At 35.1% G+C, this 26,815-nt stretch overlaps 6 protein-coding genes across 11 annotated transcripts; 4 read left to right on the top strand and 2 right to left on the bottom strand.

Moving 5' to 3' along the window:
- Window positions 1–23: 23 nt before the first annotated feature.
- Window positions 24–2,470, top strand: RpL6 (ribosomal protein L6). Its single transcript, XM_043412482.1, has 4 exons — window positions 24–155; window positions 858–1,034; window positions 1,635–1,908; window positions 2,074–2,470. Exons 2-4 carry the CDS (start codon window positions 858–860, stop codon window positions 2,418–2,420), a joined length of 798 nt encoding a protein of 265 aa, XP_043268417.1. The 5' UTR covers window positions 24–155; the 3' UTR covers window positions 2,421–2,470.
- A 1,431-nt stretch (window positions 2,471–3,901) lies between these two features.
- Window positions 3,902–9,489, top strand: crm (cramped chromatin regulator). Its single transcript, XM_043412477.1, has 12 exons — window positions 3,902–4,083; window positions 4,195–4,443; window positions 4,529–4,792; window positions 5,390–5,593; window positions 6,127–6,317; window positions 6,437–6,961; window positions 7,289–7,474; window positions 7,549–7,692; window positions 7,918–8,295; window positions 8,757–8,873; window positions 8,980–9,094; window positions 9,191–9,489. Exons 2-11 carry the CDS (start codon window positions 4,266–4,268, stop codon window positions 9,091–9,093), a joined length of 2,301 nt encoding a protein of 766 aa, XP_043268412.1. The 5' UTR covers window positions 3,902–4,083; window positions 4,195–4,265; the 3' UTR covers window position 9,094; window positions 9,191–9,489.
- Window positions 9,490–9,512: 23 nt separating this feature from the next.
- LOC122406776 (ETS-related transcription factor Elf-5-like) lies at window positions 9,513–15,374 on the top strand. Of its 3 annotated transcripts, none has more exons than XM_043412480.1 (7): window positions 9,513–11,463; window positions 12,358–12,505; window positions 12,763–13,020; window positions 13,135–13,215; window positions 13,356–13,430; window positions 13,951–14,146; window positions 14,228–15,374. In XM_043412480.1, exons 1-7 carry the CDS (start codon window positions 11,422–11,424, stop codon window positions 14,337–14,339), a joined length of 912 nt encoding a protein of 303 aa, XP_043268415.1. In that variant the 5' UTR covers window positions 9,513–11,421; the 3' UTR covers window positions 14,340–15,374. The 3 variants fall into 3 exon arrangements, with proteins under 3 accessions (XP_043268415.1, XP_043268414.1, XP_043268416.1); XM_043412479.1 differs by having other exon boundaries at window positions 9,521–11,463; window positions 13,350–13,430; XM_043412481.1 differs by lacking the exon at window positions 9,513–11,463 and adding an exon at window positions 11,548–11,686 and having other exon boundaries at window positions 13,350–13,430.
- LOC122406775 (arginine methyltransferase 3) lies at window positions 14,597–19,568 on the bottom strand. Its single transcript, XM_043412478.1, has 8 exons — window positions 18,978–19,568; window positions 18,413–18,763; window positions 17,694–17,887; window positions 17,445–17,603; window positions 16,876–17,063; window positions 16,182–16,408; window positions 15,530–15,892; window positions 14,597–15,449 (listed from the first exon to the last, which is right to left on the bottom strand). Exons 1-8 carry the CDS (start codon window positions 18,988–18,990, stop codon window positions 15,340–15,342), a joined length of 1,605 nt encoding a protein of 534 aa, XP_043268413.1. The 5' UTR covers window positions 18,991–19,568; the 3' UTR covers window positions 14,597–15,339.
- Window positions 19,569–20,269: 701 nt separating this feature from the next.
- Window positions 20,270–23,671, top strand: LOC122406224 (uncharacterized). Of its 4 annotated transcripts, none has more exons than XM_043411535.1 (9): window positions 20,270–20,381; window positions 20,583–20,704; window positions 21,033–21,291; window positions 22,179–22,301; window positions 22,383–22,485; window positions 22,617–22,764; window positions 22,841–22,988; window positions 23,187–23,315; window positions 23,478–23,671. In XM_043411535.1, the coding sequence occupies exons 2-9, from the start codon at window positions 20,591–20,593 to the stop codon at window positions 23,669–23,671; spliced, it is 1,218 nt and encodes a 405-aa protein (XP_043267470.1). In that variant the 5' UTR covers window positions 20,270–20,381; window positions 20,583–20,590. The 4 variants fall into 4 exon arrangements, with proteins under 4 accessions (XP_043267470.1, XP_043267471.1, XP_043267472.1 ...); XM_043411536.1 differs by having other exon boundaries at window positions 20,274–20,381; window positions 20,572–20,704; XM_043411537.1 differs by having other exon boundaries at window positions 20,377–20,506.
- A 47-nt stretch (window positions 23,672–23,718) lies between these two features.
- Window positions 23,719–26,652, bottom strand: LOC122406223 (fidgetin-like protein 1). Its single transcript, XM_043411532.1, has 2 exons — window positions 26,363–26,652; window positions 23,719–25,583 (listed from the first exon to the last, which is right to left on the bottom strand). Exons 1-2 carry the CDS (start codon window positions 26,503–26,505, stop codon window positions 23,813–23,815), a joined length of 1,914 nt encoding a protein of 637 aa, XP_043267467.1. The 5' UTR covers window positions 26,506–26,652; the 3' UTR covers window positions 23,719–23,812.
- Window positions 26,653–26,815: the final 163 nt, after the last annotated feature.

Here is a 26,815-nt window from a genome sequence, read left to right as displayed (position 1 = left end):
CACATAATCGTGCGCGTCGGTATATGACCAAGTACTGATAGATGGCAACACAGATGGCGCTGTATTTATAGTTCGTCGAACGGACTCTAACGAAAATTTAGTGTACTTTCATAAACAACCGTGAGGGGGAGGTTCTTTTGGCCGATCGGTGCGTGGTAAGTGAACGTTGTGCAAAATCCTCTTTTATTAATCCGTTAATTTCCACGTTTTAAGAAACAATCGGTTTCAATTTTCGGTAAATAAAACGAATACGTGAATTTTCCTTTACCGCTTTGTGTATATTTCTTTTGATCCCATTACTATATATCGAAAACACGATCACATAACCAAGATTGACATTTGCCGAAAAATGAGTTTTTTTATCGTAAAGTTGTTCAATAAAGCAACCTTTTGTTCATTAAATTACTATTTAATAAATCTTTTCTGCGGCACGCTTTTTGTGTCAATTGATTCCGCTACAAAATAATCAGTGTTGTGCATAGAACAGTTAACATAACCTCGAGCAAGCTTGAAAAGCTGTGATGCAGTTACGCTCAGGAGTGCAGCCATTGATCGGCTTTCACTAGTACATTTCCCAACAACGTTTTCCAATCCCAAATAATTTACAAAATATAGCTTTTGTTTTCTCTAAAACATGTGATTACTTCGTGTTTACAGTGAAAAAAAACTTCGTCAGTCAGTGATTTATTGTAGTTGCATTCTTGTACATTCTTTTATTTCATGCAATCCAATCTTTGTTGAGAAAGAAGCGTTTCAAGATTTGTTACTAATTCTTGTCTGTTCTGAGAATTTGTGATATTCATGAATACAAGAATTCTAATTGATCATTAATTTTTTATTTTCTTTGTAATTTGAAGATGACTGATACAAAGGCAGCCGCCAAACCCGCTGCGGCGGGTACCCCAGCTAAAAAAGCTAAACAACCTAATCGGAGAAATTACGACTTGGGAAATGGAGTGTACAGATTCAGTCGTACTCGTATGTTCCACAAGAAGGCAGTATACAAGTTCTTGGATAAGAAGACTCCAAAAACTGTGAGTTGACAAGTATTTAATCATTTATCGTTGATAAAATTCAATCCCATTATAGAAAAAAGTTGCCAAGTTTACAAAATTGGTGACCAAGAAACGGAGTAAAATCATATTTCACAAAAAATTGAAAAAATTGATATTTAATGTCTCAATTCAACTGTATTATAGTAAAGAAATATAAGAAATTATTCAACCGGTTATTGATTACTTGCATGTAAAATGGAATTAATACACATTTTTGAAAACACATAAATGAATGCACGTGCATAACATTGCAATTTATAAAAATCTCATTATTTTAATTTTATTTACTTGTTTTTGTAAATGTTTAAAAAAATTCATCCAATAATAGAACAAAAATGTTCACTGTTTCTTTTGGAAACTTGAATCGTTTCATTTCCAAGTGAGACTGCTTTCTTTCATCCTTGCTTCAAAATTATATCTATTGATCTTTTTCTCAAATTTTCACAGTTCTGTACCATATCCTTCTTGTTGGTTTTAGTCAAATATTTTTCCTATCACTGTAATCCTCGTATTTGCATTCTGTTCAAAGCTGTATGCATTCATGTCATTGTAATAATCGATGTTTCTTCAATATTCAAGGTCACAAATAAGAAGCCTGTGACCATCGTCAAGAAGATCAATGGTGAGAAGAACGGCGAAACCCGTGTTGTACGTTTGTCGAAGAGACGCGCGTTCTATCCTACCTCCGATCCAGTAACGGTTCATCACGCGAAGAAATGCTTCCGCGATCATCACCGTTACATCAGGCCTACTCTTACGCCAGGAACTGTTTGCATCTTGCTTGCTGGTCCCCACAAGGGAAAGCGCGTTGTGCTCCTTAAGACCCTTCCCAGCGGTCTCCTTTTGGTCAACGGTGAGTGTTTGTTTTTCTATGATCTTGAAATAATTCATCGAAATGGATTTTCAACTTTGCCAAGGCTTTTTTTAATTTGTTTCTTCCAATGACGTGTCGGATATGCCCATTTATTCGGAACTTCCACGAAAACGATGTTATTTATACATTTTTTTGAAATTTCAGGACCTTTCCTCATCAATGCTTGTCCTCTGCGGAGAATGAGCCAAAATTACGTGATCGCGACCTCAACAAAAATCGATGTTTCGGACGTCAAGCTGCCAGAGCATATTAACGATGAATACTTCAAGAGGAAACGCGACAAGCGTGCAAAGAAGGAAGAAGGAGACATTTTCAGCAAGAAGAAGGAACAATACGTCCCAAGTGAACAACGAAAAACCGATCAGAAAGCTGTTGACAAACAACTCATCGCGGCTATCCGAAAACGGGAGGACAAGAAACTTCTTTACGCGTATCTTTCTGCTATGTTCGGATTACGTAGCAGTCAGTATCCGCACAGAATGAAGTTCTGATTTGTATTATGGAAGACATTAAAAAAAATTTAAATACCATACAAACCAGAGATTACTGTTTGTTGCAATTTCATTCATTCAAGTCGTTTAGTCCCTGCTTCCTCATTTTTCATTGCTCTTGTTCGAGTAACATGGAAATGGTTCGTCAAAGCAGTCAGAAGTTTTTCTCAAAATTTCTCACCAACGTATTCTTCTAAGGTGCACTCATTTTTCAAGAACCACACGTTCAACCATTGATACAATGGAAAACCAAATAGAAATGAAAATTTTTTTTATTCGCATACGAAAAATACATTCGGAGATTGAAAAATGATTGAACGCTCACGGATGCTATCTTGGCACACTTTTTCATCGCTCTGTAATATTTGTCTTATAGTTGAAAATTTGCCATTTATAAACAAACAATTCTCTGTTTGAACTAAGCGTCTTACAACGTCTGGCTCATTGTGTTTTACCATGCTCTCATTATTGCCATTTGAAGAACGCCGTTAGTCAGATACCGACTGTATCAATGAGATTTTCCTTTTTACTTTGGTAAACAAGAAATGACGAGTCGACTGCACCTGAGATTTTTAAAGTCCAACAAGTAAATAATGCAATGAACAAATTATAATAAAAGTATTTCCGTCAGACTCATATATGTAATGTGAGATTTGTTTTTCTAAAACCTTTAAAAGCAAATGTAATGTTCTTTGAATATTTTGCCAAAAACAACATGGAAGGTTATTCGTAATACACCTTTAAAAAAATATCAATCTTATAACAGAAAAATGCTGATTTTATAAAAAAATTTAGCTTAGATTTTGAGTAGAATAAAAAAAATGCAGTCTGCTTGGCACATGTACTCTCATAAATGCAAGTCATAGGTAACAGCATTTTGTTTTTTCTGTTTATCGAAACAGAAAATTCTACCTCATCTTCACTAAGGGCGGGTTGTTCCAACTTCTAGGTAAGCCTATCTGACAGTTAAAGGTCTACAAGTCAATGCTTGTACACGCCAGATAAGCTACCTAAAAGTTGGAAAACCCGCCCTAACAGAGACTCGGTAAAGACTCAGGTCAAATTCAAAACTCAGTACTCTATACATATTCTGGATAACATCTAAAAGAAACATGATCTATTTTGTTTTTTTCTATGGAACAAACTTCAGATAAACGTGAGCATATTCTAAAATTTCAACGAAGCAGCCATGAACCGTTATAGTAACTATTATTATCCTGAAGTTCAGGCTTTTTCATTTTTTGAAATATTTTCCGACTCTATAACAGTAACGGAAAAGTTATTTTAGACCTAACGTTATAAAAGAGCTCCAATAAATATTTTGAATTTTTATTACCATGAGATATGGTTTCAAGCGTATATTTTAATTTTTGTATTTCATAAAGTTTTTCTAAACGAATAATTTATCAACTGATTAAACAATTGCCTTCAAACAAATTCCAAACGCCATCGGCTTCTATTCTATGGGAAGTCTTCCGTCAAATTATCACAATTAAACACAAAAACAACATCACTGCTGAAGTACCGACTAAGAATGCCGCTTTTGCGAACGTACAGAGACGGAGTTCTCTGATTTTTGGGTAACTGGTAAATAAAAGTTTGGAAAAGTCGAAGCAGTCGAGAAGGGTTGTTTACGGATATATAGCTGTTCCCGCCGGTTTTAGTGTGTGACGTTTTTTACTTCATATATACATGTATACGCAGCATATACATTGCTGTGAGGAATGTAAATAATAACAGTATGAACGATAACCTTCATGTTTGTGTCTTGAAGGTTTTAATTATTCTCGGGACAAAACGTTGAGTAATAAAAAAAACAAAGCATCGTCAAAATTCTACGATATCATGGACAACCCATCAAAGTTGGAAGAATCCGAAACAAAGAAAGATGAGCCGGTCACTCAAAATTTGGATATAAAGTCGATGAGTGATTCCAAAAATGTCCAAGCTCGAATCGTTCGTGGAACGAAAAAAATGCGAATCGATTCAACCGAATCTACTCAAGTATCAGAACAAAAAAAAGGTGAATTGAATTTTAGTGTATAATAGATTTTCGGTTTACTTTAATCTCGACTGGATTTATTTATCAATTATTTAAAAACATACAGAGACCAAGGATGAAGACACCGCAGAAGCAAAGATCGTGCGTTCTCTCAAAAGATCCTGCGAACTGTGGTCGATGGAGGACAAAAATACATTTTTCAAGGCTATTAACGAGTTTGGCAAAGATTTTGATGCACTGCAGAGTTATTTTCTCAGCCAGGGAAAAAAGCGATCGCTATCAGACAACATGATCAAGAATAAAGAGCAAATAAGACATTTTTATTACAGAACCTGGCTAAAAATTTCAAAACACCTTAAATTTTCCGAAGGTCAGTATTTTTCATACTTTGTTTATAGAATTAAAAAATCTTCATCTCAATATGACTTTCTTTTATTAAACACAACAATCTAGATTAAACTCAATTGACAAAATGACACTTGATATGAAATTCAGTTGTAGAACGTAGAAACTGAATAATCTAAAATTTAATGAGTAAGAAGAATATTTAATTGATTAAATTCTTAAAATTGTTGTCGATTGTTATTTGGTATTAACCCTTAAAGTGCACACTGGGTCGTTTTGACCCCATAAGCATATGGATGACGCAATAAGTGTGCACTCTAAGGGTTAATTGTTAAAATCATAAAAATATTTTTCACCAGCCAGACTTTGGCAATGATTTGAGAAATTTAATTAGACATCCATGTAATTTATCGACCAGGAAAATTTGAAAATTCTACAGAATTCAAAATCAATATACTAACCTTAACGTCATTGAACTGAACATTCTTTGTATACTATTTCAGTGAGTTCTTCTCTTGGTTTTAAAAAACTTTACTATCATCACTATTCCCATATTCTGAACTGTATTTTCTTGACCTACTAAATATCTGAGTTTATTTTGATACTGTTAATTTTCTATAAGACGTAAAAAAAGCTACGCAGGAAATTTATGGACTGATAAATTATGGCGAATTAAGAAGAAAATTACCTCGCATACATGAAAAGGTGCTCTTGAAATTGAACGAATTGATATACTGGGGCTCTATGCAGGTTCGATTGAGAGGCAAAACAATGAGAATCAAGACTCCGATATGCAGAGCTCTGAGAAAATTGAATCAGCTTGAGGGTAATTATTGGGAGTTCATAATGATTTACGAAATAACTAGGTTTGTGCCTATTTTAAAAAAGCCATTCCTCATGTAGATAAAAAAAACAGAAAGCAAAAAAGTTGATGCTTTTATTGGAATTCGTAATAGTTTTGGAGATATCATCAAACTTTTTTAATAATAGCGAAGCAACGCGCCTCTATTCAAGGTCATATAAATGATTTCTCCGAATGCAAATGGACGCGATTCTAACGTTCAATAGTTTATTTAATGTCAATTGATGCTTTATTCCATAGATTTTCCGTGGTCAGGACCAATTAATGTAAAGTTTGAACAATGAATATGATGTCTGAAAAAACTCGTATGTCAAATTCACGCGTTTCTTGACTAAACAACTTTTTATTCAGTATTATTTTTATCGGAATAAAAAGGAATGACTGGATTAGAAAAAAATTATGAATCTCAAGAAACTACATGTATACGTTTGAACTCCAGCTTGGAGCGATCCTACGCCTCCAACAAAATGCAAAGGTTAATAATTGAACACTTGCAGACTGGCAAGAAGAGATAAAACTACCTCCTCGTGTGACGATCGAATTACGACCGGGGAATAATATGACTTGGTGGCAAGTTCAAGCTCACGCAATGAATCCACGAGTGCGAACTCTGCTGCCGATACAGCGACGTCTTTCGAGTTTATTAATGTTTTTACAGCAACGATGGAAGCCAGCGAAATACAAAACCGTATCCTTTAATATTTACCATTCAAATCTTACGATTATTTCTTGTTTCAAAATCTTGCTTTGAACTTGGTACCGACGACGATTTTTATGATCCTCAACAAAAAAAAAAATTTTTAATAGTTTATCAACAGCTCGGAGAATTTGGATCAAATTGACACGAAGGACAATCGACTGCTGCGTGTTTCGCCTCCCGATGGTTGTAAAATAGCCTTACCAGTCGTTAATCTCGGCGAGTATTTGACCAGCAACAGCGTCAGTTTTAATTCTCACGAAAAACGACTAGGTCTGAAAAGCTCTCGCCTTGAACTCCTCGGTTCGGTTCAATATATCAAGGGAGTTGGTAAAAAAACAATCAAAAAGTACAAAGGCGATAAAAGATCGTCAACCAGACCGGAAGATTCGCAGCAACAACCCGGTGACAGTAGCAACAACGAACTCGATTCACCAGAAAGAAGTGTTAATGCTACTCCTGAGAGAAATATTCAAGCTTCAACCAGCTTAAATGTCACAGATCAGTCGCAACCAGAGATACAAACCTGGTCCGAGCCCAATAGGTTTCCCGGCAGAGAAACTGTCGAGAGAATACGATTAGGATGGAACATCGATGAAGCTAACTCTATAACAGTTGGCGATCTTTTTCTCATGGTACGAAATTTATTTTGACCAATCTTAAATACTTCATCAATAGTAGGCAGCATGGCTACAGTATTGTAGAGTTATATAGCTATTCTCATTATACCAAAAGATCGTTGGACAACTTTTTAAAAAAAATCAAGATTGTAAAGGTTTACGCTAAAAAAGACGAGCAAAGACCAGGAATGGAAAAAAATGACGTATTGTTATTGCTTTACTGTCTAGAATATAAAACAAGCTAATCGAATATTATAGATTTTTTTTTATTTTTCCTCGGCATTAATCAAAAAATAATAGCACAGATGAAACAAATTAAATTAATTGTATCTCTTCCTTTAGTTCGGTCGAGAATCAAAAGTCTCGTTAGAATATTGGTGGGACACAGGAGGAATCGACGAAACAGTTGGTACCTCCGGGTCAAAGGCAACGAGAATTGGGCCTTCTCAAACGCAGGATGACGGAGCTCTGTGTTTGGCGCTCAGGAAATTATTATCAATAGCGAAACACAATTATGGGACGAGCAAAGTAAGACTTGTTTTTCAGCCGCGTAATGATTTATTCCAATAGAAACTATTACACTTTTGACTTGTACGTTCCAGATTTACGATACTGTATCTGGGAGCAACGAGACGGTGGTGTCGTCGAGGGTTCCTTCTGCCAAAGAATCGATTTTCAGGCGACCTCTCATACCTCAAGTTTATCATCAAATTGGAGCTCAGGACGCTTTCAAAACGCAACTAGATGTGAGTGATAGATTCTAACTATTCATTTTGAAAAATGGGACGTTATGAATCATTTCAGAATAGTAATTGTGAATTGAAGCATTTGAATGACCTAGAAACAAAAGGAAAATTATAATTGATGTATAATGGCACAGAAAAATGAACCATTCGATTAAAAACAAGTGTCACTTTTTATGTTTGATTTTTCAATTGTTTTTGTTGTTTTTTTTTTTTTTTTTCATTTAGAACTTCAAAAATCGTTTTTGCAAACGTGGCCGCACCGTTCGACAGCGAAGTCTCATTGTCCAAAGGACACTACCTGTAACGACGTTCGAATTGAATAAACCGGAGACTCATATGAGACAGCCAGAAACTCACAACCGTCAACCGGAGACAAATGCATCAGCTCAAGAAGCTCACACGAACATGGAAATACAAATGTCTATGGATCCTCAACCTGCCAATGATAATCTCGTTAATATCGTGACGACTAATGAGAACGAAGAATTCATAACTGGAACTATGCATGTAGAAAATCCAGAAGCCGCTAAAGCCTCCAATTCAATAATTACAAGCGCTACGCAAATTCTCAAGGAGGGTGAACATCAGTGGTTGAATAGTGAGGTACGTATACATTTAAGGTCGTGATTCTACCCGCAGTCCTCAAAATCCTCATTTGGTACACATAAAATATTCTTCGTGAGGCTGTAGCCTACCATACGTAACCAAAACCGAAGCCGCTCTACACACCGCTCATTTTCAGAGCTGGTATCTCCATCGTACTTCTGATCGATCTTGATTGTATCACAATTTTATTCGGTTGCTTTTTGTTATCGATACCGATATCCATACGTTAACAAAACCATGATAACCCGAGATTTATAAAATGTTACTGGAAACTATATTGCGAATTTAATTAACATGATAGCCGAAAAAATCTCTTTTGACGTATCAAGATTAAAGTTTTCAAATTTTTCCCCAAGTGATAAGGAAAGAGTGCAATATGAAAGACACGTGCACGCAGAATATTTATCCATGGTTCGTGAGATGATTTGTTTTGGTAATGAATATTCACCGGATTGCAGGTTGCTGATTTTTCTTTAAGCAGTTTTCTCGGGCAACTGGAATCTCCGATAAAAGTTTCACAGTCGAGTCAAGCGAGTGGGAACCCCAACGTCGAGGCTGCACGACCATCCTCCGACGTAATCGAACTTTTTCTTGCATCTCATCTTGTCGATTTAAAACAAAATCGGCGTTCGCTTAAATTGTTACTGTACGAACGAAAGAATATTCAAATTTTGTTTTCAGGTTGTGAGCCAAATGCAATGTCTAATGGGCGAGAGCAGCGTGGATTACATGGCAAAATTTGCAAATCTTGCGTCTCAGATAGCATCAGACGAACAAAAAAAATCAACGAGCTGAGGTTTATTTTATTTCATTTTTCTTATATCGAGCTCGTTTTCCTTATTATTGTTAATTTTTTTCCGAATGTAATAACATTTGTTTCAATCATGTACAGGTGAAATAAGAAATATTTATGGATGGAATGGAATTGTGTTGATTTCCCTTGATGAGCTCACGGCCGGGACTAGTGAAGCAAGAATCTCTATCGTTTGAAGGAACAAAAGATAAGAATTCAGTAGCAAAATGGAAAATAAAGAATGGCCGCATGAATCAAGATGTGACGAGAAACTTGCTGGACGAAAAAACCACAAAGGCGAGACGGGATATTCTAATCGCAGAAAGTTCGACTTCCATGGACGCGACGGGAACCCCCCCCCCCTGGATTATTGGAAATATATTTTTTATTCTCGATGATTCACGCTTCGCGAATGTTTCTACTCGTTTCACGTGCGTCATTGTCAACTTTCAATATTCTTGGTCACGTTTTTCTTCTGCAATTATAGTAATGAGTGCTCGTATATATTATTACACTTCATCGAGAAGCAGTCGACTATCTTTGGAGTAAACAAACCACTTAGAATCGCATTTATGCCGATATTTATCGTCCGTCGTGATTTTTACCTGGATATTCTTGATTTTTAATGGTGTGAGAAGTTGCAGACACTCGGGATCGCAAGAGTCGATGGACTGTATTTCGTAACTAATTTTAATCCGACCAACTGGCTTTTTCACGGTCAAATTTCTCTACTTTTATTTAGTTGCAATTCTACTTCGATACCGAACTAAAATCGTTTGTTTCCCTAATCTGGTTTTTGGCTCATTTTAATCTCTGACATCCGAAGATGAGATATCTGAGTTAAATTTTTAAATCAAATCTATTTCTGGGCTACAAAATTAATACTTGAATTGGGAGAGATGATTTTACGCGATACGGTATTTATTTAGTTTTTATTCTTTTCAAAATGCCTGAATCAACTGTTCAAAGGGATTATTGAACTTTTGAAGGACTGTTGGATTTTGTGTTAGATTTCTTATCTCTTTGATAAATTTTGCTTAATCATCATAAATACAAAATTCGAGACTCCACCTGTATTTACGTATTCGAGCTGTAAAAAGATCGTCCTTGACACGTGTCACTCAATATAAAATCTTATTTAAGCTATCGAGGAAATTAATTGACTCAAATTCACAAATTCGGTCTAGAGATGAATCATCATCGAAAGAAATTCCAATTCAACTTCAATAGTTCCAATCTTATTAAGTTAAGCAATTATTTATTAAGGTGCTATTACCGGTGAATACTTTAGTTCCTTAAAATTTATTGATAATACGGCGATCTGTTGTGCTGCTTTTTCAAACGGAACGATTGTGTGAGTTAGGGCGTGTTTGTTTTAACGTCAAATTTGGCGAAACCAAATATTCGTATTTTTTCCTCATACTCGAGGCTAAGCATTGGGCGTCTGAAAACGAAGAGACCCGTTGAATTATTTGAAGTGTTCTTATCAGAAATGTGTCAGATGATCGTGTGGCTCGTTGTTTATCTTCGACGTGTTAAGCGCTCGTCAAAATTTGCAAGAGGGGCAAAAACGATCGAGATGCGCGCGCAACAAGGAAAAAATTGTTGAAAAATTATGGATTCCAATGATTTGGGAAAAAAATCCCACACGCACACACGTTCGTTGGTTCTCGCGATTGAGATAGTAACTCAATCGATGGATCGTTTTCACACTCCCCACCAAGGAAACCTTCGCGACCTTCTCCTCTTTGTGTAGCACTGCATTATTTATTACCTAGTACGCAGTTTATTACAAGAGGAAGGAAAGGTGGGGAGTTAAGGTAGTCCAACAACGTTGCGTAATTGTCCGAGTCGCGATCTCGATACCACGTTTCATTGGTCGATTCCGGAAAGCGGGAAATCCCAGTCAAAGATTCTGGAACTCCCGGTTACCCCTACTCCCGTTCGTAGTTGTAAAGCATGATACTCATCACGGACACTCACGACTCGCGTCATCCAAATAATCTTCAAACTCGAACCGCGACTTTGTCTCGATTTTTTTACCATACAGTCGTTCGTACAAAACCGTCGTTCGTCCAGTCTCTTAAACTGCGGTTTAAAAAAAATTTGGAATTTTATTGAAACCGAATATGAAATTATTCACGTAAAATGAAGTGTTCTAATTTTATTTAAAAAATTCATAATAAATAGGAAAAATTAATAATAAATAAGAAAAATTTATAATTTTCATAATAAAAAGTTTTTGTAAATTCGTGCGTGAGTGATCAATTCATACCAAAATAGTTTTTAGTCTCTTTTTGGTTATTCCTTTCCTTTTGCAAATCACAAACATGAGTGCCTTCGTTAATTACAATAGGAACGACACGTTGACGGTGAGTTTTTTCCCCCGTTGCCTATGTATATTAACTGGCTGGGATTAGTGCATGCGGTCTCGTGTATTGAAATTAGCTGTGGCATCAGCCGATCTGCTCCAAGAAGTGAAGATATTGTGAAACATCTTGAGAACCACATTTTTCAAAGTTCAGCAAATTTATAGAAATATTAATTTTAAAAAATATCTCCAGTTGTACCAGTTGAAAAGACGAAGATGTCGGAGTGAGAAAGCACATTTATAGGAGCATTTAATCGCGGCGAAGTTATTTTATTACTCCATTTTTATTCTCCTCAGCTGTTTATTATACTATAATTTTTCTCGTTTCCAAGTTTACGCGTGAGAGCATTAAAACAGGCATGCACTAAAATCACGTCTTTTTTTCTTATCGAAAATATGCATCAGTTGAAATCACTTTTTGTTTATTTAAAGAGACACTTTAAAAGCAGACGAGCTGGAATTGTAGTTTTTGTGAAACGTTTTTTTTTTTTTAAGGCCACGTTTTCGCTTGTACGTTTCAGGTCAAATTTGGGGACTTGAATTTGACTTGAAAATTTGATTTATTCGAATCCATTTGACCCGGAATGGCAGAGTTTTGATTCACGAAGTCAAGGTTTTGCCTAACTTTTTATTTTACTTTACAAGTTAAAATAAAAAAGAAGAATAGCGTTTTCCGAATGATAGTACGGAATGAAAATTATAGTGAAAATTCATTTTTTTTTCATTTAAGTCTTTCATAATTTTTTATTAGCGAATGTTATACTCCATTGGAACTATAGTGCTGCTGTTTTCCGTGCTCGACTTCCTTGTATCGAAGCAGGGCAGTGAATTTCGAAACGCACTATCCAACATCCTTTTTTCGCTAATTTTTTTTATCTAATTATTTTTCTTCCAGAATTATTTACCCATGAGTACGTCACAACAAAGTGTCGACGACGGTCACTTTATTCTTGACATGGACTCTATCGTGCGCAGAGATAAGGAAGCTCCCATGATGACCACGAGGAGACTGTACGAAAACACGCGAAAAAAATGCTCACTAGGTAATTAGAGGGATCGAAAAATAACGTGAATATGAGAATAACTTGAGTGCAACAATGTTTATGATGATTCGAAAAATTTACGTATACCTAGCCATTAAGGGATAGCACGGAGTATTTAATTTTGAATCGCTTTCAAATTTTCGAGGAATTAAACTCCAAAAATAGGAAAATAACCACTTTCCATTCTCGCGTAAACGTGGTACAACTGAAATCGTGCGTCTTACTTTAAAATCGAATTAACAATGATATCCGTGTAGGTGACGACGAAGGAGAATTGGACGATGGAAATGATTGGTCGAGCAAACCCATTAAAAATTGGTCCCAAGAAGATACGATCAACTGGTTGATGTCAGCAGCTTTGCATATGGGCCAACCGTACAGTTCTATACAACACAGTCTCGCCGTTCCGGGGCAAAATCTCATTGGCATGTCACGACAACAATTTTTGATGAATGATCCGATATATGGCGATCGTCTTTACGACATGTTGCACTCTCAACGTCGCTCCAGTCTTCGTAAGTCATGCTGTCGAGTTTGAAAGATCGAAAAGTCAAACTCGTATGTTTCGATATTAAATAAATTGCCACTGTTTATCCCATCAAAAATATCGTTACATTTTCAATTTACAGATCCACATTACGCAACGTTGAATCCAAGGCCAATTGCTTCGGAAGATGAAAGTACTCATGTCAGTTCGAACAACTTTTCTGGTGCGTAGTAAAAGTTGAGTTTTTTTCTCTCAATTCATCTGGCTAGTCTCGATGCCCTTAAAAATTGAGAGAATCGTTATGATAATCGACTTTCGTGCTAAAATTATCAAAGTATTGAAAAATGTATATCGTAGATGCAGAATCCGACAATAGTGTTGATGTTTCCACAAAACGCCAACCTGGAAGACCTCGAGGGATGAAATCGAAAAAAAACTGTAAGAAAACGATCTTTTATAAATAATAAACCTCCTATTACAAGCTCCGATACAATCAAATATTTGAACATCATATCCATTGAAAGTATTGTTTTTTGATTTCGCAAAATGTGTTTAGAAGCATTTATCAATCAATTTGGATTTTTTATAATATTCAAGTTTGTCGAAAACTTGAAAGAGATGAAAGATGCATTACAAATCCTTCACATTTTTTTTAAAGAGATTCAACATATTTATAAAATTCTTCGCTCGTTGAAAAAGCGATTTCTTGGACACCGTCTCTCGAATAGTAAAACAAAGAGATTTTCAGAAAAAGGAAAAGATAAAAGCAGTTTAAAAACATGACGAATCAATTTTATATGACGAATTTTTCTGGATTACTTTGTGGGCTATTATTGTTCGTAATTTGTAATGCCTTGAGAGATGCTCTAGTTTTTCTAGATTAATTGCAAAGCTCCAATTAATCATTTCCATCGTTTTTCTCACTTACAATTATTATTTATTTTTATCGAAAAAACAGCCCCGAGTCAAGGTAAATTATGGGAGTTCATAAGAGATCTTTTGGGAAATCCAGAAACATGTCCAAGCCTCATATGTTGGGAGGATTATTCACAAGCGAAATTTCGATTCGTACGAAGCGACGAAGTTGCAAAACGCTGGGGTTCCAGAAAAGGAAATACGAAAATGACTTATGAAAAATTGAGTCGTGCTATGAGGTATTTTCACGCAAATTTAAGAAATCGATAAATATATTAAAGAAAATCGAAACATTTCTTATCCATTTTTTTCTTTTTTAGGTATTATTACAAAAGTAAAATATTTCAACCTGTTATCGGACGTCGATTGGTATATCAGTTTGGTCCAAATGCCAAAGGTTGGCAAACCGACAATCCGAATTTTCGTCGATGAAATTTAATGAGGATTATTATCTCGAATTTTCCTAGTCACCGCCAGCAATCTTGTGACACGTTACGATAATATTTATAGCTAATTACACAAATTTCACAAGAAATTAATATTTCTCTACCGTACGAATAATTGATGAACAATTGTGTCAAAAAAAATACTTTAGAAAGTAGCTTTTTTCACGAGTGTTCCTCGTACTGAACCTTCCATGGAAGCTCATGCGGAGCTCAAGGAATAAGGGACATTCAGAAAAGGAAAAATTGTTGAAGCAATGTTCTTTAATTCACTGTTTTCCAGAACTAAGTGTACGGTCAATGACCTTTTTTTAAACTGTTTTGTACATTGGTCAGGGTACATACTTATTAAGAGGATAATCTATCGTAGTTATATGAGCAATGTGTTGATAGAAGGAATTCATGTTGATACCGAAGACGAACAGAATTATTATATTTTTGTATTTATTATTGTAGCTTAACAGAGGTAGATTTTACTAGGTCCGTCAATCGTGAATTTCTTGTTTTTTTTTTTTTTTTTTTCGTAATCACGTTGTATGCTGCTTATACGATGCTAAGACTTGTAAGGTATCGTGTCATACCGCTAATGATTTTCAAAATACATAATGGAGAAGTTGTAAGCTCAGGAACTCGATCACTATACGGACCAAGAATATTAACCATGCTAGAGAGTTGGAATTGGAAATTTTTCAAAGGCACGTGAGCAATGTTTTTTTTTTCAATCACAAGCTCATTCGATATTATTTTTCAAATCGCTCCGTGTGCGTTTACTAAGAATACAAACTGTCCTCTTATCTCTAATTGAGGTATCCTGATCCCTCGAATCATGGAACGAATCGAAGTAACCAGTTTTAATCTATTCTTATGTTTTGAGATTTTTCAATATTTCGAATAATTTGTTCTCTTGTGGAATTAATAAATCGTTGGCACTCACTCCTCCTACGAAGTCATTATCGTGGCTACGTGATTCATTGTATTTGGCAGTGATATTAATCCAAGTAATAAACCTGGCTGATATTCTTAATGCAAATGGTTACTATTAGTCCTCGAACGTCCTTAACGTGCCTCCGACAAATCAATTTCCCACAAATTACTTCACCTGGAAGAAAACAAAGTTAAAGTTCAATAAAGTATTATTTCCATTAAATTTTCACAGTTGAAATAATCAAGTGGTCTAACCTTCAGTTATACTGATCGGTTCGGTGAGAGAAAAAACAGTTTGTTTCCAGTGAGTCGCTGGTGCGTGTGGCCCGGTACTAAACGATATTGGATTGTCCAAACCGTTGAAAAAAACGTCAAAATATCCGACTATGGCAGTTAGTGATCCAGTCTTTGTTATGGTAAATTCAAAGGGGGCTGTGAAATTGACACAATTTGTGTCAACGCTGTAGAGATCGAAAGCTTGAATTTCCGTGATATTCGTAACCAAATCCTTGACGTTCGATATTTCGATACTCGGCTCTTTTACGACTTTGGCTTTCATGCAACTCATTTTAAAGCCGTAAACATTTGACCAGTAGTCCACCAAGTCTATATAACGTTCTGAAAGAAGATGTTACACGTGTTTGTGATACATTGACCAATTTTAATGCTTGTTTTATGTTTGTACAATAATATAAAAATATTAGCAAATATTATTTTATAATTGAGACACGATTTTCTCTTATAAATACTTTTGAATTTCCTTTTTTTCGATTTTTCTTACAACTTAATGAATCTAATGAAATAAATTTCATATGTATTTGATTGTTAAAATAAATGACAATAAAAAAAAAAAAACATTTCCGTCAATTTGTTGTCATCAGTTTTCTTTCATGTTTTGATAACTCACTTGTGTCGCCACTTCCCACAATGCTCAATGTACATCTGCTCGGTAAAAGTTTGCCACCTGGAACGAGATAATGATCTCTCGCGTAAATAATTGTATCCAGCATGCCTTCAAACAATAAAAAATATCCCATCCATTCGGAGACTATAGCGTCAACCTTTTCAACACCGAGATCGATATCCTCTAATCGACCTTTTTTTAACTGAATTATGTCGTCCAGATTATTTTCCCTTGAAACAAAAACACAATTCACATTTAATAAGTACGGTTTCTATAACGGGACTATAAATTTCATCGTACTGGATTATACATACATAGGTTTTCATGATAACGAAAACAACTTCAGAAAGATTTTTTTTCACGCTTGGCATTAAACGAGTTTGGTTAAGGTGCTCTGTCACTTGTTCAGTCGGTAAAAATCCTGTTGCACGGTTTATTCCGAGTAGCTTGATATTTGAAAGAAAATATGAGTTACACGCTATTCTCATTTTATCAGAGAACAAGGTGTAACTTTTATTTTTCTCAAAAAATCAAGGGTGTCCGAGTAAACCGTGCAACCATTTTGCAGTTATCTCTCTCGCACTCGCGCAAGTGATAGATCACCTTAAACAGTTTTGAAATATTTTGAGTTTTATGTTGCTATAATAACAACTAATGAACTCTGAAAAAAAATCACAAGCCTTGATCATTATTTTACCTCACTATATCCATTGCGTGGTAAATTACATCTGATTGATCGACACTGATTACTTTCCGACAGCCTGATTTAGCTGCAAACATAGAGAGAATGCCAGTGCCACATCCAACATCCAACATCACACAATTACTAAACATGTTTGAATTTGTCAGCAAGGCATCACGGTAGGTTTCGGTTCGTACCGTATCCTATGAAAACAGCAACATTATTCCGACGCATTATTCGTCATATACATCTATAACTATCACTTTTATTCTAATCTATGTATGTTTTCACATTACCATGTAATTAATGAACGATACGCATCATTCGAACAAAAAACCAGAAATATACTCGTTATTTTACAATCAAATTCTCGCACTTTGAGAAAAATAGTGGATTTCGTAAATGCGAAAACAACCGTATAATCAATTGTAAAACGGCTATAAATGGAATGGTTTTACATTCGAACAATGACGATCGCGACTATTGGCACTGGCATTTTAAACCATTTGTTTTGTTGCTTTTTTTCCATGCTCTACGAACATTTAACGATCAAAGAATGAGATCCAGTTGTTGACAAAACTCACTGTCAACATTTCATGATGAATGGCAAAATGACTGTACGTGCTAAAATATCCATCATCATCATTGGCACGGATACTTTTAACGGATTTCGATGTTCTATCTTTGTCGTTGTCGTCATCTAGAACTATGGATTTGACTTTGAGTTGCATTTCTTCAATTTGCTAGAAGTAGAATATGGTTTTGATGCATTAAAAATGGATTTATAAAACGAGATTAATTCTGTTATATTACACTAAGAAATTTAGACATACTTGTTTTGCTAAAAAACAAACTATTTCTCGCTGCTCTAGTTGCGCTTTTAACGATTGTATTGTTCTCTGTAATTCAGCAAAATGTGTTTCTGATAATGTGACACAGCCGTTTTCGGAATTAACTGGATAAGCTGTTTGTCTACTTGGTCTCTCCTCATCTTTCTCTCCTCTGTCGTCTACTATATCTTCGATATCTGTAAAATATTGAATATTGTCACATCATAATAATGAACTTTCGTACAAGAAGTTCAAATTGCACATTGGAAAAAAACTGCTCAATTTGAAACAATGCGAAGACACAAATGGCCTTATAAAATCTTTTGAAGAGGAAATCACTGTGAAAATTTCGAATTGTTTGAATTAGTTCTAATTATCGATCGATAATTTCTCTCAAATTTTTTTCTCACCAAGTTAACAATGCATTTTTATTACTGAAAAAATGTTATATGCAAATAACTGTGGGCGGAAAAAAATGATGATCATTTTTGTAGATAATAACCAAGTAAATTGTGAACAAATTGCCACTGATAGCAGCAAAGACTTGAATATGTTAAAGCTTCCACAGATTGTCACTTTCTGGAATGAAAATACTGTCCATGTACATAGTCTGCGATTATTTTTAACATTTTAGAAAGTGGAAATTCTTTGCCAAAATGTTACAGTTGTTTGAAAAAATATAACAAATTTAAGGACCTCCAGAAGAAATAAAATTTATTAACCTAGCATCAACCATCCATCATCCTGCACAACAGGCTTTAAGTACTCATTGCTCTCCCATGCTTGACCATCCTTCATGTTCATAATATCGGATGGTTTTGAATTTTCTAGCCTGATGTAATTAACAAGTTTTCTGTACGTGTAATCATCCAGACCCAATTTTCTAACAACTTTGGCTAAGTTGAAATTATGGGCAGTTTGCAGGTGCAAAGTAGCTTCGATGTACAGTTTAAATTCCTCTTTGCAAAAAAGGCAGGTAATCAGACCACAATGAGTTGACTCTCCCTCATCCCAATCGTCACTGCTGTCGCAATCACTTGCTTCCAATTCCATCTTATCCACTTTCCCTGAAACTGACAAAAATTTATATTCTATGGATTGCATGAACATTAATAACAATTCGTTGTTGAAAGGCGTTAAATGAATTTGTATTTTATATTTTACTGATTTTTTTTTCAAATCATTTCTAGTTTTCCGAAAAATCCAGAATGCACAGAAATCTGCCATTTTGTCTATTTCTATGAAATAAAGGTTTAATATTAGTGGAAAAAATCAATATAAACTCACTTTCTTCTGTCATTATACTCAGATAATATGTAAACTTTCGTAATTGAAAACTTAACAATGTCACAAGATACTCTTAAAGTGTCCGTTCCAAAGGTATAATTCTTGATGTATCCTTATCTCCTAATATTAGTATCTTATTGTTCCCTCGTAGGGCTTGGACGATAAATTCATTATTCAAACGAGTTTAGAATCTTTTTCCCAACCTTCAGGAATAAGACATACACGTGCTCGCGACTACCTGAGCGCTATACGGAGATCAAGTTTTTTTCTTATCATAAGCCTCCGTTTAACCTTTTTTTTCCCCAACATCCCACAACAACCACTTCCGTGAACTTGGCCGACTGATTTTGTATTTCTGACTTTTTCTTAGGGTAAATCGTTTGTCGGACTCTTGTCGACGATTGTCGGATTAACATCGAAACTTGTCGGAAATATATTAAATAATTAGAAAAATCACAAACAAATATCCGTGCGAGTAACTGATTTTTTTCAATTTTGTGATATGAAACTTCAAATGCCTGGTCGAATAAGCGCAATCATTTGTCGGTCTATTTTTTATTTACAAACTATTTTTGAAAACTTTTTTTCGAATTATTATAAAATATATGATATATTTCTGAAAGGAATTTATTATATTCATTAATAAATGCATTTGATTTAATAATTTCATTGCAAAACATTCTACTTTGATGTTTTTTTATAGCAAAATTAAGGAGTTTCGGTACAAAAGTCTAAATGTTAAGAAATTGATCAAATTTGGTGATAATGTTCTTCAACATCAAGTGCAAAAACACAAATTTTTTCAAAATTTTCTTCTACTTAGTTATCGAGTAATTACGCATTAAAGCAGATTTCTTATGCCCGGAATGTATACCTATATATATGGAAACGCTATGCTTATACACGTGAACTTTAGTGATCAATTACTCGATAACTGTGTAGAAGAAAAATCTTAAAAAATTTGTATTGTCAAATTTGACACTAAAGAATATGTTCACCAAATTTTATAAAATTCTGAACTTTTTGAATTTTTTAATTTTTTTAGCATGGATTAGCATGGCAACATTGTATTGCCTGTACCGAAACTCCTTAACAACAATCGTTTCGACAAAAGCCCAACAAATATTTTATAATAAAAAAAATCAGAGATTTGAAATCAGTCGGCAAAGTTCACGTTGATCCCATGCAAACACCACCCGTGACGTTGCTGCGTAAAATCGAAAATGGTTTAATGCGCCATCTAGGAAAACGCGGTTTTTGCGCATGCGCCCAACACTACCGCCCCCCTTTAGCGCTCGTGATCTACGTATTTCAAATGTAAAACAAAGAAACTTGATCCTTGCATATTCGAATAACAGTTTAGTAAACAACCTAATCGTACACGTGTCCGCTGGCAAATCGAAGGTGACAAAGAATTTTCAAGCTCTTTGAATACTTACTTCAGTACAGATTCAGACCACAAATTATTGCACCCGTTTTTTTCACACCACATGCAGAATATTTTTATTTTACAACCGAAAACGTGAATCGTAATAGTGCATCTTTTTTATTGATATCATTTGGGTATCGGTGATTCAATCGCGGAACTACAAAGTTTTGTTGCAGGCATAATAATGTTTCCTGTGGAAATTTGGGAAGAAATACTAAAACATATTGACCCCATCGACCTTGTGAGATTCCGAAGAGTATGCAAATGCTGGTGTGATATAATACAAAAAATTCTCGAGGTAACAATTTAAACGCAATTGTATCTGGTATTGAAAAATAAGTGAACATCTAAACTTGAAATGTCAGCAAATATGTTAATGAGCTATCATCTTAATACCTGAATTTATTTCAATATTTGCTTCCATGGAACCATTATGAGATTCAAGATATAATCATATTTTGAATATGTTAATTTGCAATGTGCCAATTCTTTTTCATGATGAATTGTTAACGATTGAAAGTTGCATAAGATTTTTATCTGCACTTAACCAATTTCTTATGCCTAGGCCAGACAATCAACAAAATTTATTTCATTCAAAATGTTTAATTAATTGCAATACTTTTTAGCAACCGGATATTTGGTACGAAAAATGTCAGAAAGATGTACCAAGTGGATTTTGGAGACTCATTTTAGAGCAAAAAAATTACTCAATAGTTAATTGGCGGAATTTTCATGCAGCTAAATATCATCTACATGTATGGAAATCACTATTTAAATCATGGTTAGGTTGGCGAAATTTGGTTCACCAATCTTATGAAATAGAAAAACTCAAACCCATACCCAAACATCGCCCAATGGAAAGGATAACATGCATGGCTGCATTGAGTATGATTATTTTTTAGTTGTATTATTCGAACAACGTATCACCCACGTTTCCCTTCACTTTTCAACAATGCTGAAGAGTCTCTATTACTCAATCAAGATGTTCTTCATCAAAATCCCAGACAATTTGTCTTTTATAATAGATGAAGTGAGTTTGGTGACCTTTTGTGGACAATCTTGAAAAAAAAAATCAACTGAAAACAATTAATGCTGAATGTCAGAACTATTATAAAAAACAAACCAGCCCTATCCTAGCCATTGAAAAAGAATCGTTTGAATACTAGGAGAACATGTTCTTATAAATAATAATAATAATTTTATTATTGTTGAGCGTCACAAAGTGAACAAAATGTTCAGGTTTTGACAGATCACTTGAGACTGTCATTTTAAGAATAAACTCTGTAATGAAAATATTTATGTAATACGTACTCAATTAGTCAATGAATTATGGTTCACAGAACTTGAGATTTCATGGAAATTTAATTGGAAAAAAAGGTACATTAATGAGATTTGTCAAGAATTGAAGTTTCCTTCTATTCGATTCACGATTAGTCTACAGTAAGCCTTCAGCTTAATCTTTGAAATTAAAAAAAATGAATTCTTCAAAATTTTTTTATCGTCATTCATTTTTGACGAGGAGAAAAACTGGATGAAGAGTTAAGGTGTAAACGTAAAATAAGAAAATCTCAGTATACAGCAAAAAAATATTGAAGCTGGAAAACCTGATATTTCAGGTTTTTTATTCAAAACTGTTACTAATGATGATGACATAGAATTGAAAAATATTTTGAATATATCATGGAGACAATTCAAATTAAAAATATTTATTCTCAGCTGAACTTTCTAATATGGACTGGTTTAATATGATTGTGAACAATTTTGGGTCGCAGGTGATTCGGTAGCAGTCGGTACTTCGGAGGGCTATGTGACAATATTTAACCTGAGGGAAAACAGTACTTCTAAAGTTGATCGAACGATATTTCTCGAGGATTTAACGTTATGGAAAAACGGTGGTACGATTTATAATTTTTAGTATCTCTAATCTCGTTGTGTTGGAATTGGAAGTAATATTAATGATGATTCGTTCACTGCAGTTGACCACCTTATAGTTTCAACCACTGCAGTCAACAAAGTAGTCATGCATTGGAACGTGTATGAGAAAGTATCAGAAATACAGTTGAGAGGAACGTTAATGAGGTACAGAGTAAAAGTATTTCTGAACCTCATATTTTTTCTTTTATTAAATTTGAATCGTATGTGAAATATTTAAGAGAATAATGTGTTTCGGAGCATATCGAATTCCAGCACAAAAAACTTTTGTTTCACAGCGCTGGTTCGCAGTACTGCTATTCCATAATAGGAAATCAATTGACCCGTGTAAGCGCGGAAATAAAGGATTCAATCGAGTTGGTAGAGGTTTTATGGGATTTGCCTAAATTAGGCAAAATAGTCGCGATGTGTGCTGATGTGCGTAAGGTACTGCCTGCTTTTTTTCCACACTATACTATCTGTACAAGAAAAAACAGCTAAATCACAGAATGACTTTTACCAGGTGTTCCTCTGGTCCGATACCAAACAATATATCCAATTTTACATTGAGGAAAACTCTGCGTATTACAAGGTCTCAAAAAGGAACGATCCACGAATAGAGGCTCGTTATTATCATTGTTTCAAACCTTGCATAGTCAGTTGCATCGGAGGTACCAAAACTATTCCATCTCTAATTCAAATAAAAAATTTTATAATATTTACACGAAAAGCTTTAGACAAATTCATAATTATAAAAAATTTGCATCAGAGCCATAAAAGCAAAATAATTACAATAATCATTGCAAGATTGTAATTGCATGAACTGTAACGTATCAACGTGAGTATAACTGTTGGTTTTTTTTCCACAGTACTCGGTGAAATTGGCTTTTCAGTTGCTGGAAGACAATGGAAAATATATCAAGTCTTCAGTAAATTCCTTGCTAACGTTACATCCGTACTCTTCCATATCGGCGTTCTCGTACTTGGATTAGAATCGGGTAATTGAAATTGACCTCTGTTTATTCACTGTTCATAAACAATTAATTTCGTGCCTTTGCATTTTCTGAAGAAATAATTATCGGCAGTATTACCATTGAATTGAAATTATTTATTACTTTGTTATATAATTATTATTTTATATATTTTTATTAAAAATATAGGTGAGATACATCTTTTTGCCATTGAAAACATCTATGCCTTGGAAAAATTGAACTTCGATACTCTCCGATCGAAGAAATTAATTCTAGATACCAGCCCGATAATCTATTTAAAGGCGATGGAAAATGATTTGAATCAATACATCGTGGCAGCGACAGATGCACACGTGTACGTTGTGAAATTTGATTCATTGTAATCATCAAAAGGAAATGTTTAGAAATTATATTGGTATGAAAGAATGTATACAATAAAATAAAGATAAGTTTATTTTCATGATTCATAATAAAGCTTCGAAATAAGTAAAAAAACTGTCTTGAAATTTTGTTCTCCTATGAAGTTAGATTTTGCCAGTTGTAGCAGTACCACTGCCGTAAGTCCGATCCCAATTGACGTAGAGTCCGAGGTCAGATTGAGAAACGCTGGGTCGAACGTGAATGAGCGCACTGTTGAAATCTTCGGCCGTGACACGTCTGACGTCTTCTTTTCTTATATTTTCTAGCATCTCGAATGGGATACTTCTGATTGGCCCCATGCTCGCTTCTTTGCATAGATTCGTCATATCAGCCCCGGAGTAATGCTCCGTTAATTCCGCTACTCGATCGATGTCATGGGAAGTAAGATTGTGTGGTATAGCGGCCAGAAGATTTACGACGATTTGTCTGCGAGCCTCCAATTCCGGGAGCGGAACGTAAAGTCTTTTGACGAATCGTCTTCTTGCAGCTTCGTCCAATTCTTGCGGTCTATTCGTCGCGCCAATCACTAATATACGATCCTCTTCGCCAGTCGCAGCACCATCTAATTGTACTAAAAATTCTGTCTTTATACGCCTTGAACTTTCGTGCTCGGTCTCTGATCTTTGAGTCAACAGCGAATCAATCTCATCCATGAATATCACCGATGGTTGATGAACTCTAGCAACAGCGAACAATGCTCGTACCATTTTTTCACCCTCTCCAATCCATTTGGAAGTCAACGAACTCGCTGATATAGAGAAAAACGTCGATTTGCTCTGCGAAGCTATACATTTGCCGATCAGGGTCTTGCCTGTGCCTGGTGGTCCAAAAAGTAACATCCCTTTCGGTGGACGCCTCAGCCCTGTGAATATGTCCGGTCTCAACATGGGCAATACTACTATTTCTTTTATTATCTTCTTTGCATGTTCCAATCCAGCCACGTCGTCCCAAGACACCAATGCGCCGTTATCCATTATTTCATTTCTTATCATTTCAATCAATTTCTCGTCTATACCTTTCAACCTTTCATCTTCCGGCTCTCCATTTTCTTTTGGCAGATTCTCGACTTTTTCAGTTTCCTGATCCTTTTCACGCTTCAATGGACACACGAATTTCGAATTTACTGAGGACTTTCCACCAAGGCTTTTCTTTACAGCCTTTTGCTGCTTTTGTTGGATATGCAATTCTGTTTTTGCTGTTCTAAACGGTCCGAATTTCGGTTTTTCGTCAACTGTTCTGTCGCTCTCTTCATCGTCCATTCTTTCTGTATGGTTTCTATTGTACCTCCTAGTCCATGTTTCATTCTCTGACCTCGAATTCTCTGATGTATCTTCATTCCTCCTTGATATTTGCTCCTGTCTCTCCCACAAATTCCTGTTCTGGACTTTCCGAATGGACGAATTTTCATTTTGCATTCTAAAAGCGTTAAGTCTTCGATTTCTGGGACCATCATCTTCCACCTTTACCCATTCGTTCCTTGAGTTTCTACTTAACTGTGGATCTACTGAGTTGCTATAATGAGCACGAGGTATGAGACCTTGTTCCGGTTTTGAATATCCTCTTGACACAACTCGATCCGGCTGTGCATTTGACACTTTTCTATTCATTGGAAAATTGTCTGCTTCTCTCACCAAGTTTTCCACGTCTCTGTCCATAATTTCTCTCCTGCAAACCTTGTCTGTGATATTTTTTTGACATGGCAATGGCTTGAGTAACGAAAGAACTTGAAAAGGGTCTTTCAAACTTGATCTCCATTTTTTTCTATCTGGATTTTCCTTCGGTTTTATTCCCTTTAGTAATTCAGTCTTTTCGACCAAGTTTTCGTACTGTGCAAGTCCCTCTCTCAGTAGGATGGCTGCGGTTTCTTCAGATTGACTAAAATTAGATAAGAGATTCCACATTTTTGTTGTTGAGTTTCTTCAAAATGATAAACATTTTAAAAATTTTCATTTCTGACATGCAAACACATTTATTGTTATCATTTTTATCGTCGAATTAGGGATTAGTAGATAACAAAGTTATCCTTACGATTATACACAATTGGAGATTATGTACTCAAATAATCTTAGTGCAAAGTATGAGAACAAAACTTTCCAGGATATATTCAGGCCCTAAATGTAAATCCTTTAAAAGCATGGGTCAGTTGGTATCTTGCCACAAATTTCGAAATTGAAATTCAAAGTGAGGTTAGGTGACTGATCCAAAATCTTAAAGACCAATTTCTTCAAAAACCAAAGTTTGCTTAATTGCATGACAAATATTTTGAAGACTATAAGATCATGAGCTTTTTCATCTTTTACTTCAATCTGTTCTGAAATATATATTTGAGATTTGACAAGCGACAGGCGCAATACGTGGGTTTCATCAAGATTTAATTGAAATTGAGAACATTATCCTTCCATTCAAATAGTATAGACAGCTAAATATTCATAGGCAGAACCAGCCCTTAAAATCGTTTGCGGAATAAGAATTTCAGTGCTCTACTAATTCTTTGTACGGGGAAGTTTTGTACTCCGAAAAATACAAACACTCGAATTTGAGGTCTGGACCATTTTCAAATGAACTGCTATGAAATTGTATTACATATTTTACCAGATAAATGAAATAATACTCATTTGAGGTGTTGAGTATTTTTTAAATAGAAAATAACTTACACATTTCGGGCAGTCAAATATTTGACAGCAAGACGTCGTCGCTCGACATCCGTATCATTTTCGCTCGTTCTGGAGAATAGAATTGAATGATAAGCTGCCAAAAAGTCGTCCTTCAACGAAGAATCATCATTTTTCGCTGCCATTCTAATAATTTTAGGCGAGACAAGATTCGCTTTGATTCAGCATTGTTATGTTCACTTGTAAACAAAATCTCAAGTTGCGGGCAACTGCTCAGGCAATAAACGTAAACCGGAAACACCTGTTGCGTTGCCGGCAAACGCGGCAATAAGAACAGGAAATTAATTTCACGCGTCGCTATAGTCAGTTGCATTTCTGAATCAAACTCAATCTAAATGTCGGTATTACTGTTTTTTGTATTCGAAATTAGAAACTTTCAATATAAATTATTCATTCATAAAAAGCGTTTTAGATTAATCTCTAAATTATTCACTA

The sequence above is a fragment of the Venturia canescens genome, chromosome 2, assembly GCF_019457755.1.
Source record: "Venturia canescens isolate UGA chromosome 2, ASM1945775v1, whole genome shotgun sequence".
NCBI lineage: Eukaryota > Metazoa > Arthropoda > Insecta > Hymenoptera > Ichneumonidae > Venturia > Venturia canescens.
The sequence above is the reverse complement of the archived record's forward strand: the minus strand, read 5'-3'. Positions and strand labels throughout refer to the sequence as shown.